General features: G+C 36.7%; 9 protein-coding genes and 1 non-coding gene across 10 annotated transcripts; 5 read left to right on the top strand and 5 right to left on the bottom strand.

Moving 5' to 3' along the window:
• Window positions 1-78: 78 nt before the first annotated feature.
• KAFR0Ftrna17S lies at window positions 79-189 on the bottom strand. The gene is made up of 2 exons: window positions 152-189; window positions 79-124 (listed from the first exon to the last, which is right to left on the bottom strand). It is a non-coding gene; the product is annotated as a tRNA-Ser (tRNA).
• A 422-nt stretch (window positions 190-611) lies between these two features.
• On the bottom strand, window positions 612-2,441 carry TVS1 (Tvs1p; the record flags this gene model as incomplete). The annotated part of the gene is made up of 1 exon (XM_003957969.1): window positions 612-2,441. One exon carries the CDS (start codon window positions 2,439-2,441, stop codon window positions 612-614), a length of 1,830 nt encoding a protein of 609 aa, XP_003958018.1.
• Window positions 2,442-3,064: 623 nt separating this feature from the next.
• KAFR0F02880 (MCT family MFS transporter) lies at window positions 3,065-4,612 on the bottom strand (the record flags this gene model as incomplete). Its single annotated transcript, XM_003957970.1, has 1 exon — window positions 3,065-4,612. The coding sequence occupies one exon, from the start codon at window positions 4,610-4,612 to the stop codon at window positions 3,065-3,067; it is 1,548 nt and encodes a 515-aa protein (XP_003958019.1).
• Window positions 4,613-6,112: 1,500 nt separating this feature from the next.
• On the top strand, window positions 6,113-6,940 carry SRL4 (Srl4p; the record flags this gene model as incomplete). The annotated part of the gene is made up of 1 exon (XM_003957971.1): window positions 6,113-6,940. One exon carries the CDS (start codon window positions 6,113-6,115, stop codon window positions 6,938-6,940), a length of 828 nt encoding a protein of 275 aa, XP_003958020.1.
• Window positions 6,941-7,022: 82 nt separating this feature from the next.
• Window positions 7,023-7,625, bottom strand: KAFR0F02900 (uncharacterized protein; the record flags this gene model as incomplete). The annotated part of the gene is made up of 1 exon (XM_003957972.1): window positions 7,023-7,625. The coding sequence occupies one exon, from the start codon at window positions 7,623-7,625 to the stop codon at window positions 7,023-7,025; it is 603 nt and encodes a 200-aa protein (XP_003958021.1).
• Window positions 7,626-8,115: 490 nt separating this feature from the next.
• On the top strand, window positions 8,116-8,937 carry KAFR0F02910 (carboxymethylenebutenolidase; the record flags this gene model as incomplete). The annotated part of the gene is made up of 1 exon (XM_003957973.1): window positions 8,116-8,937. One exon carries the CDS (start codon window positions 8,116-8,118, stop codon window positions 8,935-8,937), a length of 822 nt encoding a protein of 273 aa, XP_003958022.1.
• Window positions 8,938-9,381: 444 nt separating this feature from the next.
• NDE2 (NADH-ubiquinone reductase (H(+)-translocating) NDE2) lies at window positions 9,382-11,013 on the top strand (the record flags this gene model as incomplete). Its single annotated transcript, XM_003957974.1, has 1 exon — window positions 9,382-11,013. One exon carries the CDS (start codon window positions 9,382-9,384, stop codon window positions 11,011-11,013), a length of 1,632 nt encoding a protein of 543 aa, XP_003958023.1.
• A 629-nt stretch (window positions 11,014-11,642) lies between these two features.
• KAFR0F02930 (uncharacterized protein) lies at window positions 11,643-13,388 on the top strand (the record flags this gene model as incomplete). The annotated part of the gene is made up of 1 exon (XM_003957975.1): window positions 11,643-13,388. The coding sequence occupies one exon, from the start codon at window positions 11,643-11,645 to the stop codon at window positions 13,386-13,388; it is 1,746 nt and encodes a 581-aa protein (XP_003958024.1).
• A 348-nt stretch (window positions 13,389-13,736) lies between these two features.
• SUB2 (ATP-dependent RNA helicase SUB2) lies at window positions 13,737-15,068 on the top strand (the record flags this gene model as incomplete). Its single annotated transcript, XM_003957976.1, has 1 exon — window positions 13,737-15,068. The coding sequence occupies one exon, from the start codon at window positions 13,737-13,739 to the stop codon at window positions 15,066-15,068; it is 1,332 nt and encodes a 443-aa protein (XP_003958025.1).
• Window positions 15,069-15,447: 379 nt separating this feature from the next.
• On the bottom strand, window positions 15,448-16,476 carry FDO1 (Fdo1p; the record flags this gene model as incomplete). Its single annotated transcript, XM_003957977.1, has 1 exon — window positions 15,448-16,476. One exon carries the CDS (start codon window positions 16,474-16,476, stop codon window positions 15,448-15,450), a length of 1,029 nt encoding a protein of 342 aa, XP_003958026.1.
• Window positions 16,477-16,875: the final 399 nt, after the last annotated feature.

Below are 16,875 nucleotides of genomic sequence, written 5' to 3' on the forward strand. Positions count from 1 at the left end.
TGGAGTCCCAAAAAGTTTTCTTTGCTAGTCGTGCGTGATGATTGAACACGGGAGGAATCTAAAAAAAAAAACAAATTCCGACACCAGCAGGATTTGAACCAGCGCGGGCAGAGCCCAAGAGATAGCCGAACAAATTCTTTGAGAACTATTAATTCGAGTCTCTCGCCTTAACCACTCGGCCATAGTGCCATAAAATTTCAGTTGTCCAAAATTCGATATCTGTCCAGTTCGTACCTCGGAAAAGATTTTGATTAATTTCTCTCCGTGAACTCCCGTACCGATCCAGTCATTTCAGTAAAACGTTGATAGCCTGCTTTTTTAACTTGCATAGTCATGTCTGTAGCTATTTTAAGAGAGTGTTGCGTATTTCAATGTGCAGTTATCGCACATAATTACGATGCAAACTTTTGTGAGTACTTCATTTACGTGAGCTGTACCGGATTGATATCATTTCTATTTAAAAAGAACTACGTACAATAGAATGTAAATCGGTAACGTGAACATATTGTAGGCGTTCAGGAGACGTGAAAATGCATGCCTCTGTCAATGAATCTGAACTACGTTATAGAACTGCAAAAAGCAATGTTATATATATCTAAATAAATGTTATATTAATCAGCCCATGAGCGCTTTTTTTCTTTCAAGTAATCTTTACAAAAGTACAATATCATAATCCAGCCCATGAGTATCCCGGATAAGCCAACTATGATGTTGAATGTAAACATTGGGGTGAAACCTCTGTATTCTAAACCTTCTATCACTTGATCTGTGGATTCCATGAAGACCAACCCTCCACATATTAAGCAAAATGACGTGATTAACTCGGTAAAAGGCTTTGATGGGAATGTGTCGTGATTAGGAACAAGAAAAAGTATTATAAAGGTCAACAGCCTGAAAAGAGAACCATATGATAACAAATAACCCCATTGCATATGAATCATGGTAGAGGTCTCTGAATTTTGAGCATGCTGAGACATTAATATCCCCGTCCAAAATATTGTTAACGTTGGGAACGGATTTGGTGAAAACCCTGGCGAAGCAGCATATATTTCTTCAGCGGGAATTTTATCTTCATGTTGAATGGCCCTCTCATACCGCCATTTATTCAGTCTTATCTCAGTCAATAATCCGCACAAACCTGTACCAATATACACAAATGCAATTGATACATGCTGCAAATCTTTTGCAGTCCAAGCGCCGCCAGCTCCAGCAAGATGCTCCAAGAAAACATTTGTGGTACCATAGAAAAATATCAAAAAAGATTCAAAACCCTCCATAGTAATTGTACCTTTAGGCGTCAGTTTGAGAAAAAGCTTGGGAAATACAGTTCTAGATTCTCGGTTAATGGTGCGTAAATTTTGATACGTTAGTGTTATCCTGTTCCATGCCCAGCCATACTTTGAACCTAACCCACAATATCTTGATAATGCAAGAACTCCTAAAAAGAGGAAGACTCCTCCTTTTATCCAATGTGCCAGTAGATTAAACACCCTAGCTCCCTGACCTAATAAATTACCGACTGCCAGCCCAATACATGTGTAGGTAAATAAATACAACAGAAGAGGAACATTTATAATTTGGAATACTATTGTTGAAGCTTCACCCATCTTCAGGAACATTTTTCGAAATCTGGAAGTTCGAACCCCTTTATTATGTAGTAAAAAATGTGGTAGAAGAGGTGACCTGCCTCCGTTATAGTCATCGTTGTTGTGATCTGGCTCCGCTCGATTTTCTAAATCGTCAATAGAGCCCAGCTCAGGAGGTTTTGAGTATCGACTCTGTTGGCCTTGGGGGCCTTCAAAGGGAATATCAATATTTTCATATTCATTAAAATTTTGCAATGGAATATCGCACGTATCGAAATCAAAATGGAATTTGGAATTGTCGTTATTTTCAGAATTATCATTTTCCTCTTTAATAAATGCTGATAATCTGGAAATTACGTAAGAAACATAGTGTAATAATATAAGAAAGAACAAAATATAAGATGTTTTGCCATGAATATTGTTTGGATACCAGTCCTCAGGAAAAGAAATAGCAAAAACCGACAAAGCTAAAAGTGATGAGAGAGTCACCAAGAGATTCAGCGTTAAAAATGGGAAGTACCATTGCGGCGAAACGTCATAGAGTACTAAAGAAATTGGGTAAAGAAATAGTAGAATCAACCCTATGGTGGTAACGTGATAGTTGAATGCAAACCGATTTCCCATACTAGTCGTGAAATAAGTCGTAGTACTGTAATTTTCCCAATACAGTCTCTCACCAGGCGACAAATCAGGATGTTCCAAAATTGGAAGATCATGCATGTGCATTGGCTCATGGGGGATTGGTGTGATAGTGGATATAGAAAGTGCACTGCTACCTGTATGCGCCAACTCATGATGTGGCATATCCATGGCGATTATTTTGTTAACGAACCAAAATGCTACTAATAATATCATAGTTTCGGTTTTACATGATTACATATTTGTTGTACTGTGTAAGACAACTTTCCAGGTTCTTATATAACGAATAAGAGTACATGTGATATTTTTAAAGGGTTTCGACATTTTACCGCTGACGAGCACTAAAGGGGAAAGGAAAATAATATTCTTACGTTTCATGCGTTTCGGATTAATACGTTTTTCCGATGATGAGGCTCGAGAGAAAATTCCGATATTTTTTTCTTGGCACCGTTTTTCCAGTGACATTCAGACAGTTGGACGCATGTCACAGTTTGCACATTGAAATATTAACATTGCACATCTTAGGACTAATGGAGTTCACTCAGTCAAGATATATACATGACCGGAACTGGAGAAAAATTAGTTCTATGAATGGAGTCATCCCGTATTGGATCAACACATTTTGAAGTGAAATAAAAGGGAAATGACAATCTAGCAAGAGTTTGCTCCATAAGAAAATTCACTAAAACGGAAATGATGTATAAATTAGATTATATAAAACCATTATTAATATATGATATCAGAACAAGAATGAAACCAAAAAAAGTAAGGCAAAAAAAAGAAGAGGAATGCCAAAATCAGCAAGTATTTCCGGGAAGTACACGAAATGAAGACCCTCATTAGAAGTACTTCCATGTAAAACCAACGACTAAATGTCTAGATACGGCATAACAAGCTGCACCAGCCAGGGACGCCACAGCACAGTAGACGATATAATGTTGGTACTCTTGATGGGAACCACCGCCAATAATTGCACCAGCAATTGGAACGGCATATAAGGTAGTCAGGGCAACAATAAAATAACCTGTAGAGTAACGTTTACCAAATTCTGAAGTTTTGGAAACTTGACCAATACAAACAGGAATTAAAGAGAAGATACTTCCCGAAAAGAAACCGTATAATGCAGCAATGACATACAAACTTGTTAAGTCGTTACCAAAGGGTAGCCAACTGACAAGCATTAAGATTGAAAGCATAACGATAGTTACAATTGCCACATTGAATCTACCGAAGGAATCGCTCAATCTACCGGGAATCCACCGGCCTGGAATACCACAAAAATTCAAAACCATAATTAAATTATAAGAATCTTCTTGACTCACACCACGAGTTCTTGCATATGAACTGAAATATGTCGTAACAGAAGACAAGGAGACTTCACTAAGAACGGCAGCTGCTACGCAAAAGAAAAAGACAGGATCTAAAAGACCCTTCGCATCAAAACTGCCAATGAGATAAACATCATAAATATGTTTCATTCTTTGCTTGATAGTAGGCTCAACTGGACCATCTTTTGTGTGTGGTAATCTTTCTTTACCTAGAACAACAGCCATAGATAAAAGAAATAAATTAATGAAAGCTAAAGTTCTGATACCCCAAACGAATCCATAGTAAGGGTTACTCTTCGAAGTCATGCTAAACATTTTTCTAAGGATTAAAGGCAAGATACCACCACCGATACTACCCCCGATGGTAGCACAAGCAGTTGCTAGGCCTCGTCTCTCTTTGAAATAGTGAGCAGGGCAACTGACTAAAGGACTTAATGCAATACCATTTCCAAATGCACAAACAATTGAATATGATAAAATGAAATGCCAGTATTTGGTTGAATTAGCCATTGCAAATAAACCAGCAGCATGAATAATGGCACCTAAACCAACAATTTTCTTAAATCCATTTCTATCGAAATAGGTACCACTGAAAATACCGGAGGCAAAACAAACAAAATTGAATATAGAAAAAATCCAACCAATAGAAGAGGGACTAAACCCAGAAAGTTGATGCTCTTCTAAGTACTCTTCGAAAACACTAGTGATGTTATCAACACCGAAAACAGGAATTAAACCACAGAAGCATCCCAATGTGACGAGCCAAGCTTCAAGACCACCTTCTGGAAATTCGTCTTCTTCCTCATTATAACTCTTCACTTCCTCACTGTCCTCCTCTTCACTGCTACTTGAAGCTAACGATTCGTTGTCGAAGCTGCGACATGATCTATCAAGCTCGGCATTATTTCTGCGATCACTCATAGTCCGTTCCGTCTGGTCTTCAGACCGAGTGTAAGACCGCGCTTTACTAATAGTCCTGCTATTAACTGTATCTGATTTAGCAGATTTTCTTCTTTCAATACCTATTGGCAACTCATTTGCTAATTGTTCACCTACCATAAATTTAGTCTTGGTGACATTGTGCGAAGATCTCACCAAGCCATCTTTCAGAGGGCATCTCTTTAAATATTATACAAATAATTCCGAAAAATAGCTAGAATTTCTGCGACAAAAAAAAAGATAATTTACACATAATAATTATAGAAGCCAATAGAAACACGGAAGCTATCAATTAATGGGACCTTTTGCCCTGTAATTGCGGAAGTCCTACAAAGCATCTTTGGCTTGCCTGGATTTCTCGAGGAAGGCCCTCGAGTGTTTCTTAAAAAGTCTCGGACAAGAAAAAAAAAAAAAAAGAAAGAAAATTTGTCACATTTCTCTGAATTGCAGAGCTTTCTCGAAGAATTCAGCGATGGGAGGATAATTTTTTAATGCAGATGATCCTGTATGTTCTCAGCATAATTACAGTCTGTTCATATATTAAAAGCGGTCATTGACTAAACGCGTGACTCATTATAGATAACGGCTTCGTATGATGCCTGCTGTCCCGTCTTCAATTGGTAGTAGCACTTCGAGACAGCGAAGTTTTTATAGTTCAATGGAAGGATCCTAGAACCTCTCAGTATTAGCTGGGAAGAGAAACGGAGCCACACAGAAAGTAAAATAAAGAAATATTTCTTTTGAGCTGGATCACTTGATTGTATTTCTTGAAACAGTAAGCAAGAATATATAATACCTGTGACCGAAACGGAAATCCATATTAAAATAAGTATAAGATGTTCAAAGCCTAAAAAGTTGTGACGGTAAAAATCTCGAATCTTGTTGTGAATAATTTTTTCAATTACTTTATTAAGATATTAAGATATTACTTGGGATGTGCTACCAGCTTACCATAGGGTACAATATGTGGGATCTTCGGAAAAGTCCAAACAAAATAGGATAGTTTGTTTGATCGCTGAGGCCGTCCATCTTATTTCGAATTTCGCTAGAAATTGTGAAATACTTATTGGCCTATCAAAAGTGTTGGCATTTCTTTGCCGTACTTGCACTTTCATCCTTAAAACTTGGAATGGTCAATGGGATTTGTTCTTTAATCTGAGATATCAAACGAAATACATCATCGATGGGCTCCGCGTTATTAATATGCACTTGACAAGTAGGTCTTTCCTTGCAGTAAAACACTAGAAGCGTATAGTTCATATAATATTAAATTGCTCTCCATTTTATATATCAAATAGATGTCTTCAGCGACTGTAATTTTCAATATGACTCGAGTATATTATAGACGCTATATACACAATAATGGCTGAGCTCTCCTCGAAATAGAAATCTACCTCCTATCAAGTAAATATCATCAAGAATAAGTAACTCAATGTTGACGCAGCCATGACCTATTAGAAGAAAGTAGTGCAATTTTTTAAAGCAGAACATCAAAAGCGAAATATGGATGACAGAAACTCCTCATTCAGCCAATGTGTCACAAATTTAAATGATCAAATATATATAAAAATGCCAATAGCACACTAGACGAAACTTCATAGATAACAACAAATTGTCAACATGGTTTTAAGTGCATTTTTGTACAATAGACTTTTGAAAATATATCAGTTGTTAAGTGCGGGCAAAAGATTAGATCCTCAAAATGATACAATACTCGTTTTAGGTGGGTCAACAACTTCCTTTGGGAGGGCTTTATGTGAAATATTAGTCAAAGGATATAAATGCAAGGTACTTAATTTAGATAAAAAGGATAGTTTAACTCAATTGCCTTTCACAAATTATAAGTTTATCAAATGTCATTTTACAAACAGAAACTCAGTATTAAATGCACTATCGCGACTCAAAGAACTAGAAGAGGATATCACAGTTATAATAAATAACGTACAAGAGGGTATAACATCTTTGTATAGTACAAAAGTTCCGCTTGACCCAATAACAGCGTTTGAAAGGTGTGCTTATGCAAATTTGATCAATCCAATTATAGTATTTAATTACTATTTACGGGAACTTGTGGATAAGAGGAGACGAAATGGTCGTTATATCATCAATATCAGCTCCGAATTAACCAAACACGACGTTGGTGTTGGCATGTATTATGTCTCTTCAAAGGCAGGATTAAATCAATTTCATGATGGATTCAACTCAGAGTTACAAGTGTGCAATGAGCTCAACAGCTTCAAATGTCTTCTTGTTTATCTACCATATGTTAAAGAATTTTCTAGATGGGAACATATGTCCAGCGATTTGGCCAATGACTTAGTAGAAGCAATGCTTTTTGGAAAATTGGGAGAAGTGACGTTATGTGAGGATTATTCAAATTTTAGAAGTGGTGGACTCTACAGTGAAACAATTTTCAAAATTTTAACAGTTTTGAGAGATTGGAAATAAATACTTCTCATTTGTATAAGTTGAATATATATCATTCCCATAACCTTTTCCTCTAATAAAGCATTATTAATGGCTTTTCCGCTTATGCTTTACTCTGGCTTAAACAAAAATCATCGATACTCTTCATGATTGTTGGTAAATCGTTAATAGGCATTTTAAACCATTCACAATGTCTTGTCCGTCTATTTTCACCACATCCAGCGCAGTAAATGTAGCATTTGCCATATTTTTTCCTAAATAACTCATGTATGCCATTTTCAATACTCGGTAGTTTCAATTCACCACGACCATCCGTATAAAACCCACCGGATCTGTAAGTATATAGGTGCCATGCTTTTCTCGTCAAAAATTTATTTGTTGCCTTATTCTTCTTCTTATTTAACGATAATTTACTCATCAAAGTTGATAATGAGTCGGTCTTTCCACTACTACTTTTAGTATTTTGGGCATCGAGTAACAGATCAATATTTGCGGGCGTCAAATTGATCACGTCAAAAGTGCATTGTTTCTTCCACTCAGACAACCTCAACTTCACGTCTTTCTTTGTTGTCATGCCCACTTTACAAAGAATGTGACCGTCAATTTCCCATTTATCCTTCCTAACATTCTTCGGATCTATAATCGAATTGTCGACCATTATCCAATTCAGCTTCTTATGACTTCCAGCTATAAGCGAGTCAAACATGATTTTATATGTATATATATAAATGTATCCCGGTATATTATTCTGCATATGATACCTATTGAAGCTAGTGACTTTCAATGGAGCCCCGATCTTCTGGTCTTTATGGTAGGAGCAGTACCCATCACTGTCCTTAGTCTTCCTATTACATCTTCGTCCTTGAAGAGTCACGCCTAAGGCATTGAGTGGAAATAGGCTGTGTCATTTGCAAAATGTATTCTTATGGTATTGTATACGTATAAATAGACGTATTTACCCTCGACACTCCCAATTTTTTTTCAAAGGTCAAAATAATTTTTCAGTGGAAATTCATGTTGATCGAACTGTATGGCAGAGAATTTAAAGGATTGGCGCAGTGAAGAGGAATTCCAGTCCTGATGTTTCAATGTAAGGGATAGCGGAAGAAATTGTATATATAGTAGTAGGCTGAACCTTGGGGTTTGCATTTCTTGATAAAATCTTGCTAGTAAATGAGTCGTCAATTTAAGCAACGATGTTAATCACTGAAAGTTTCCACGACGTGAAGACCTCTGCGGAGACCACACTACGTATCTACGTTTTTACTCCCAAAGTTAGAGGTTATCCAAGGGCAAAATTCCCCGGTGTTATTGTGTACAGTGAGATTTACCAGGTCACCGGGCCAGTTAGAAGGTTTGCTCAAAAAATAGCTGCCGAAGGGTACGTCACCGTGGCACCTGCCATATATCACAATTTTGTAGGTCCAGAACCATTAAATTATGATGTAGAAGGCACAGACATGGGTAATGAGTTTAAAATCAAAAAACGTTTGGATTCGTATGATGAAGATAATAGGTTGTGTTGTGATTTACTTCACTCATTGTCTCAATTTGATGGTAAGAATATTGGGGCCACTGGAATGTGTCTTGGTGGACATCTAGCTTTCAGAGCACTTTTAGATAAGAGAGTTAAATGCGCTACATGTTTTTTCCCAACTGATATTCATTTGAAGAGTCTGGGTCTTGGCAAGAACGATGACACTCTAGAAAGAATTTCCAAAGAAGCTTTTGCTGATCAAGAGCTTGTTTTAATTTTTGGTACCTTAGACACGCATGTTTCTCCAGAGGGAAGAGATTTAATCAGAAAAACATTGAGAGATCACAAGGTTAGCTTCACCTTCCTGGAAATCTTGAATGCCGAACATGCATTCATCCGTGATGAAAGCAGCAAAGGAAGGTATGATGCTTCGATCACAGAAAGCTGTTTAGGATTCATGTTCGAGCAATTCAATAGAAAATTGAAGATAGAGCTAGGAGCTTTTGACAACGATTCCAAATCGCCAGAACACGTCTGTTAAATAAATATAAATATATAACTTATTTACATTAAACCCTAGCGATGTAGTCAGCCTAGACTACCGGTCTCTCTCCATCCAATCCTTTCCTAATCAAAAGTCAATTTGTCGTATTCACATCACCGTCGTTTCTTCTTGTGACGCTAAGCCCTTAAGGGTATCCGCCACGTGCGACGCACAGCTAAAAGATGGCGAGAAAGGGTCAAGAATATGATGATCAACTGAATCATCCAAGTATTGACAGGACTATTCTTACTATCGGATTTATTGCCAGTTCTTCTTCTTGGATATACGTTTTACCTACGACTTATTTTTGTTTGGGTATAGGGTTGTTAAGGAGTTCAGCTAGCGGATACTTCAAGATATATTTATATATACATTTAAGTATTTGAAAATTGGTCGTATTTAGCTGCTAGATTAAACACAGAAGAGCTTACTGCATATACAATGCTGCTTTCAAGAATATCCAGGAGTAGGCTTACGATGGCTTCTGGGCGACCTTTCTGTACAACGACGAGATTATTACAAGATAAAATTATACGTGATCCATTAGCTAGCAATAAAATTGTCCAAATTAGAGAACCATTGTTCAAAAGGGTTTTCAGAAAAACTGTCAGGTATTCATTACTTATAATTCTAGCAGGTACAGGTTATGTATCGTATTCTTTGTACAGGGAGAGGAACCCCAAGACACAGATTCCACAGACGGAAACATTTTTGAATGGATCACCAAAGAAGAATTTAGTCATACTTGGAACAGGTTGGGGTTCTGTCTCGCTACTGAAAAATTTAGATACAAGTGAGTATAATGTAACCGTTGTATCTCCTAGAAACTATTTCCTATTCACACCATTATTGCCCTGTATTCCCGTTGGAACAGTCAACAATAAATCTATTGTAGAACCTATTAGAGCAATTATGAGAAGGACCAAAGGAGTCGTTAATTATTTGGAAGCTGAAGCGACAGATATTGATCCAGTGGATAGAAAAATTCAAATCAAGGTTATGAGCGGGAATGAGATTAGAGATATCTCCTACGATTATCTTGTTCTGGGAATTGGTGCTCAATCAACAACTTTTAATATTCCAGGTGTGTATGAAAATGCATTTTTTATGAAGGAAATTAGTGATGCTGAAAGGATTAGAAGTAAATTCGTTGAAAATATTGAAAAGGCCTCGCTATTGGAAAGAGGAGATCCAGAAAGAAGGAGGCTTCTAAGTTTTGTCGTTGTTGGTGGTGGTCCAACGGGCGTTGAATTTGCCGCAGAATTACGAGATTACATTGACCAAGACTTGAAGAAATGGGTGCCTGAAATATCAAGTGAAGCTCAAGTTTCTTTGATTGAAGCTTTACCCAACATTTTAAATATGTTTGATAAACGATTGGTAGATTACACAGAACAGACAGTAACTAAGGCAAATATTGATTTGAGATTGAATCATATGGTCAAAGAAGTTAATAAAGATTCAATATCTGCAAATGTGAAGGGGGAAAAAGTTGAAATACCATTCGGTTTACTTGTTTGGGCCACTGGGAATGCTCCCATGGATTTATCTGTTAAGCTGATGAATTCTTTAGCTGCACAGACAGAAAAGAGAGGCTTATTAATCAATGAAAAGCTTCAATTGTTAGGTGCAGAGGACTCGATATTTGCTCTTGGTGATTGCACATTTCATAAGGGACTTTTCCCCACAGCTCAGGTCGCACATCAGGAGGGGGAATATCTTGCCCGAATGTTTAAAGAACTGTCAAAGATCGATCAGTTGAAATGGGAATTAAATGAAGCTGTAGGAAATCCCAAGGTGATAAAGAAACTGAATTTTAAGATAACAAGGCTAAACGCACAAATTAAAGACTTCCATTATCGTCACATGGGTACACTGGCATATATTGGTGCGGACAAAGCCGTGGTAGATGTACAATTGCGTAACAAAAGATACAGTCTCCAAGGAAGTCCATTTGCCTTTTGGTTCTGGAGGTCCGCTTATCTGAGTATGTGTATATCCATCCGCACAAGAATTCTTGTCACTCTGGACTGGATCAAAATTTTTTTCTTGGGCAGAGACTCATCCGTCTAACATATCCTAATAGTTCTTACAATTCAGTTGTTCATATATCATTTATAACAAATTCTATATTTACCGTCACTGCGTCAAATGACAACTCTCATCGTTCATTGAAAGATGGCTAATATTGCGCAAGATCCGAACACCGCTCTGGGAAATCGTCGAAACACCGGTAGAAAATTTCATTAGAACAAAAAAATCCGTTAAGCACGTCAAAAATTACATTCAGGTCCAATAGTGCAATACTACAACGAATGTATAAACTGGGTTGTTCTATTTTGTGTTGGGGAGTTTCAATCTACATATAGGGCATACTGTGATTAAGTGCAGATATATTTATAGGAGTCTATCGGTATTAATAGCGGAAAACGACTACATTAAGGAAACTGCAATTTCTTTGATCTATTTGGTATTTCATACATCATTGTACGGTGGGATCGTATTCTTTTCAGTCAAGTCTTTTAAGAAGATATACATTTTGTATTGTAGAAATAGAGATCTGCAGTGAAGATTCACAAATCGGATATACAATAACTATGAATTCGACTGAGGATCGTCTTTTGACTTTCCCTTTGGATTCCACAATTTCTCATGTCCAACATAATTTTAACACTTCACGGGGCAAATCTGGTCCTCAGTATATGAGCACATCCAATATTTTCGACGGGAATACAGAGGGTGCACAGGATTCCACTACGGCGACGACAACTTTTCATCCACAGAGGGTCATTGAGATTTCACCGTTCTTGGGCGATACAACACAAAATCCAACCACTTTAGCTGCCCTGGGATCAATACACAGGGCATGGACTGAGGCATACCATGCGCCTCTGGCCGTCGATAAAGAGGAACGTATAAGACAAGCAGTAGATTTTATGAAAACCGAAGAAGATGCCCATACTAGTGATCGTACAATCAAGAAACATTCGTATAGACAAGTGGCATTATACTTTAAGATACCCAAATCCACCCTTTATGATAGGTTGAAGCAAAGAAATAATAACAATACTAATGTCACAGCAACGCCTTCGAAGAGAAGGTCTGAGGATTCTCAAAACAGCGCTGACGAGAACGAATTAACTCTCAGAACGACCATTTCAGAAGACAGTAGGCATAAACCATATGAAAAACAAATGAAATTGACACCGCAAAGAGAGAAAGAATTGATAGTGAAAGTGGGAAGAATATGTCATGCGATGGGTAATGTTATGAACAGAACACAAATCAAATCTTACATAAAATCTTATGTGAATGAAATCTCATTGGGTAAGAAGTGGTTGATGAATTTTATGAACCGTCACAAGGGAAGTGTACTTTATGGTAGTCCTGCAAGTGCATATAATGTTAATGTTTCTACCTTGAAAAATGGGAAGAATAATTTCCCATATCTTTGGAAATGTTACGTTCATTTACTGCAAAATACAGTGAAATCGTTACCTCGAAAGAAACCTTTCTACTACATTACTAGGACGTGTTTTGATCATCAAAGTAGAAGTAGTATATTTACATGTTTTGAAATATCTCCGGTAGATTATGAGATTAAATTACATTCAAGTCCTGAAGGGATCATTTTCCCAGATTTTTTCCAAAATAAAGTGCATCTTAATTTGCTAGATTCAAATTCGTCAGGTTTCAACCTTTCAGATAATTCTAGTATGCTAATGAAGAGTAAGAATAATAAATTAAGTAAACTTTTACTTAAAGTATACATGAATTGTGCTGGCAACGATGTGCAACTAGCAGACGCTAATTCGGACTTGCCCTTCATTATTTTCGAGGGATTTGATGAGTCTTTCAATTGGGAACCATCTACTTGTGAGCAAGTGATCACTACGAGTAAATTTCTTTCAGTACCGTGGAAGGAAAGCGTTTTTCAACGCATACTGTACCCCATGTATGTCCAAGCAATGCAAGATTACGTGCAAAGTTTAATTGTAAGAGAGACTACCAGTGTACCTCTCTTTTTCACTTTAGATGAAGTTGACATAGAATTGCCGACTCTTTCCAAAATCTTTATTGAACTAATGGATAAGAAGCTTGGAGATCTAGCCGTCAATAATACATCACGACACAACGAAGGACAACAGTCTGATATGTATTTAGTCCACAATTTAGGGCAAAATGAAGAAGACGATGTCAATGAAGATGTACTGAAAGCTACGCCGCCTACATTGCACAGTGGTCAATTTTGTAACTCTACAACGATCACCCCTTTGCAAGGAACGTCTAGCAACGTGTTTGAACACAGCATGATGACACAATTGAATGATATAATCGACCTAATAGACACGAAAGAAAATGTCCTGCGTCAGCAAATACAGGATCCTTCCACTAAGGAAACACTCTCTGATATATTCAACAGAATACGGAACATTGTACCTCAGTAGCATGCATATAACCAACCGTATGTAACATTAACCACCACTAATCTTCAACAAATGCCACCTCCTCATCTCATCTCGTCACCGCCCTCAGTGTGATTCATTTGATTGGTAGTCTGAGGTACCCGGATGCTAACGTAGATAATGATACTTATTTTTCTTGCTTGGTGGCAAGAAAGCGAGAGGAAGAAATTAAATAAACAAAGACGGCCAATGTTTGCTGGTTTCCAACTTCCAGCCAATTTATTTTTCAGTTATATATACATACTGAAAAGAAAAGGTTTACTTCGTCTCACTGGATTGAGGTTCTGCCAGGTACTAAATAGCACGTTAATCAATACCTAAAAGTCAATTATGTCTCACGAAGGAGAAGAGGATTTATTAGAATATTCCGACAACGAACAAGAAATTCAGGTTGACGCTTCTAATGCTGCCGAAGCTGGTAATGCCGCTGAAGGCACCACTGGAGTTGAGGGAGAATCTACTACTGATGGTGATAAGAAGGGTTCCTATGTTGGTATCCATTCCACTGGTTTCAAAGATTTCCTACTGAAGCCAGAACTATCGAGAGCCATTATCGATTGTGGTTTTGAACATCCTTCTGAAGTTCAACAGCATACCATTCCTCAATCCATTCATGGTACTGATGTCTTATGTCAAGCCAAATCCGGTTTAGGTAAGACTGCTGTCTTCGTTCTCTCCACTTTACAACAATTAGATCCAGTTCCAGGTGAAGTTTCTGTTGTTGTAATCTGTAACGCAAGAGAATTGGCTTATCAAATTCGTAACGAATACTTAAGATTCTCCAAATATATGCCTGATGTGAAAACTGCTGTCTTTTACGGGGGCACTCCAACCTCCAAAGATGCTGAAATTTTAAAGAACAAAGAAACTGCACCACATATTGTTGTTGCTACCCCAGGTCGTTTAAAGGCTTTAGTTAGAGACAAGTATATTGATTTATCTCACGTTAAAAATTTTGTCATTGATGAATGTGATAAAGTTCTAGAAGAATTAGACATGAGAAGGGATGTGCAAGAAATTTTCAGAGCTACCCCAAGAGATAAACAAGTAATGATGTTTTCAGCTACTTTATCTCAGGAAATCAGACCAATTTGTAGACGTTTCCTACAAAACCCTCTAGAAATTTTCGTTGATGATGAAGCCAAACTAACGTTACACGGTTTACAACAATATTATATCAAACTTGAAGAACGTGAAAAGAATCGTAAATTAGCACAATTATTAGATGATTTGGAATTCAATCAAGTTATTATTTTTGTTAAATCAACAGCAAGGGCTAATGAACTAACAAAATTATTGAATGCTAGTAATTTCCCGGCAATTACCGTACATGGTCATATGAAACAAGCTGAACGTATCGCTCGTTATAAAGCCTTTAAAGATTTTGAAAAACGTATTTGTGTCTCCACTGATGTCTTCGGTAGAGGTATTGATATTGAACGTATTAACTTGGCTATCAATTATGATTTATCAAATGAAGCTGATCAATATTTACATCGTGTTGGTAGAGCTGGTAGATTTGGTACCAAGGGTTTAGCTATTTCTTTCGTCTCTTCCAAGGAAGATGAAGAAGTTTTAAGTAAGATTCAAGAACGTTTTGATGTTAAGATTGCTGAATTCCCAGAAGAAGGTATTGATCCATCAACTTACTTGAACAATTAATGTGTATAATTTGAGCCTTTTGTAGTTACAATTTTTTTTTAATTTTATTTAATCGCCGCCAGATGGCGTATATAAATGGGAAATCAGTAGGAATGAACGTTTTGTTTAGACTTTTATCGCCTCTCCTTTAGTACATGGAGACGGTGAAATGCCAATCGTATTGTATAGCCATAAATATCATATTATTTGATTTACTTTATTCAATGTTATATATATTGGAACATATTTTGTGCGGGGAATTTTCATGAAAGTTATCTTTATCACATACCACTCAAGTGTGACGCAGTTAACAGTTTTCCCACAAAAGGATAATATTCACTTGTAAAATTTTATACAGGACGACTACCCTTTAGCTGATGCTGTATGCTTATCATGAAAATTATCTGTCTTTTACTGACCCGTCCACTGTACTAAAACTTCTCATTTTTGGTAATACTATAGGATTTGGTGCATTATTAGGTGAGCTAATTTTTACTTCTGGTAAATTTGGCAACGAAGTTAGAACATTGTTATTAGTGTTTGGATAATTTTCGGTATTATTTGTATAAAATGAAATTTCTGCCTCGGTTTCATCATCACCTTTTCCAATTGGTTGCAAAATTGTTTGATTGGCTGAGGTATCTTCTGTGTTATCATTTAGCACCTGTGTAGCCAAAACCCCTAAAGTTCTGAGCATATTTGATTTTTTATTCCTTGAAATACTCTCAGAAGTATTTATCCTTACTGAAGATGTACTAGAGTCGAAAGAGATACCTTCAATTTGACTTACGTCTACTGAATTTTGGCGCAAGAGTTTCAATAGTCTATTTATTTCTCTATTCTTGTCCACAATTCTTTTTTTGTATTTCTTGACTTTATTATCAGATACTTTCAATTGCTCCATCAAAGTTTGCTTCTCTGAAAGCAATTGACTTTTTAGCCTTTCATGTTCATGTTTTTGAAGATTTTCTTCCACAGTTAGTCTTGATTGTGCGTCGATATTATTTGTACTTAGCATCATATTTTTAAATTTCAATTGCTGTATTTGTTTCAATTGAAAATCTATTGATCGCATCAGTGAATCCATTGTGGTTACAATTTCTTCTTTTTGTATCTTGTTATTGGAAACGAAGTTCGTGCTGGTAAGGAGGCCTCCCCTATAGTTATTATTACTATCATTAGATGGAGGTAGGTTATGTTGATATGCATCTCCATTGACATTACTTGTGCCCTTGTTGATAAATTCATGATCTTCCGCTGGACTCATCATTCCTTCCGAAGACAAAAGTTTACGCATTAAGTCCTTAGCGTTTTCGAGAACTTTCGAGAGTTCTATGTCATGAACGACTGGACTTTTGGATATGTGCAGGATTTGAGGGAGTGTAGGAGTGCTTGTAGCATGAGTACTCGGATTCATTAAATTATCCATGGACAACCTTCTATCTTTTGAATATATAAATCTTAAATGGGATTGGAATTCACTGAGGGAGCAACACTCTTTTCAAAGATGAAATAAAAAGGTTGAAGGATTCTGAAAAAAAAAGTGTGTAGAGTATATGTAGAACTCTAATATAGAGTCTTAGTTAGAAAAAGTGTTCTATTCTTTCAGCTAGGAAGTATGACGATTGTGCAGTGGTTCTATTTCTGTTTGTTTACGTTAAAATGTTTCGCAGTTCGTGAAACTTCATCATGCGACGCGTCAGCAGAAAATTGAAAAGTAGACGCGTCAGGGCATCACCAGGAAAATACCAAAATATTTAATATTAACAACTAATTTTACTGAATAAATAGTATAAATATTAATATGCACTTCAAATAGTATTAATAT

Source organism: Kazachstania africana, chromosome 6, assembly GCF_000304475.1.
Source record: "Kazachstania africana CBS 2517 chromosome 6, complete genome".
Taxonomy (NCBI): Eukaryota; Fungi; Ascomycota; class Saccharomycetes; order Saccharomycetales; family Saccharomycetaceae; genus Kazachstania; species Kazachstania africana.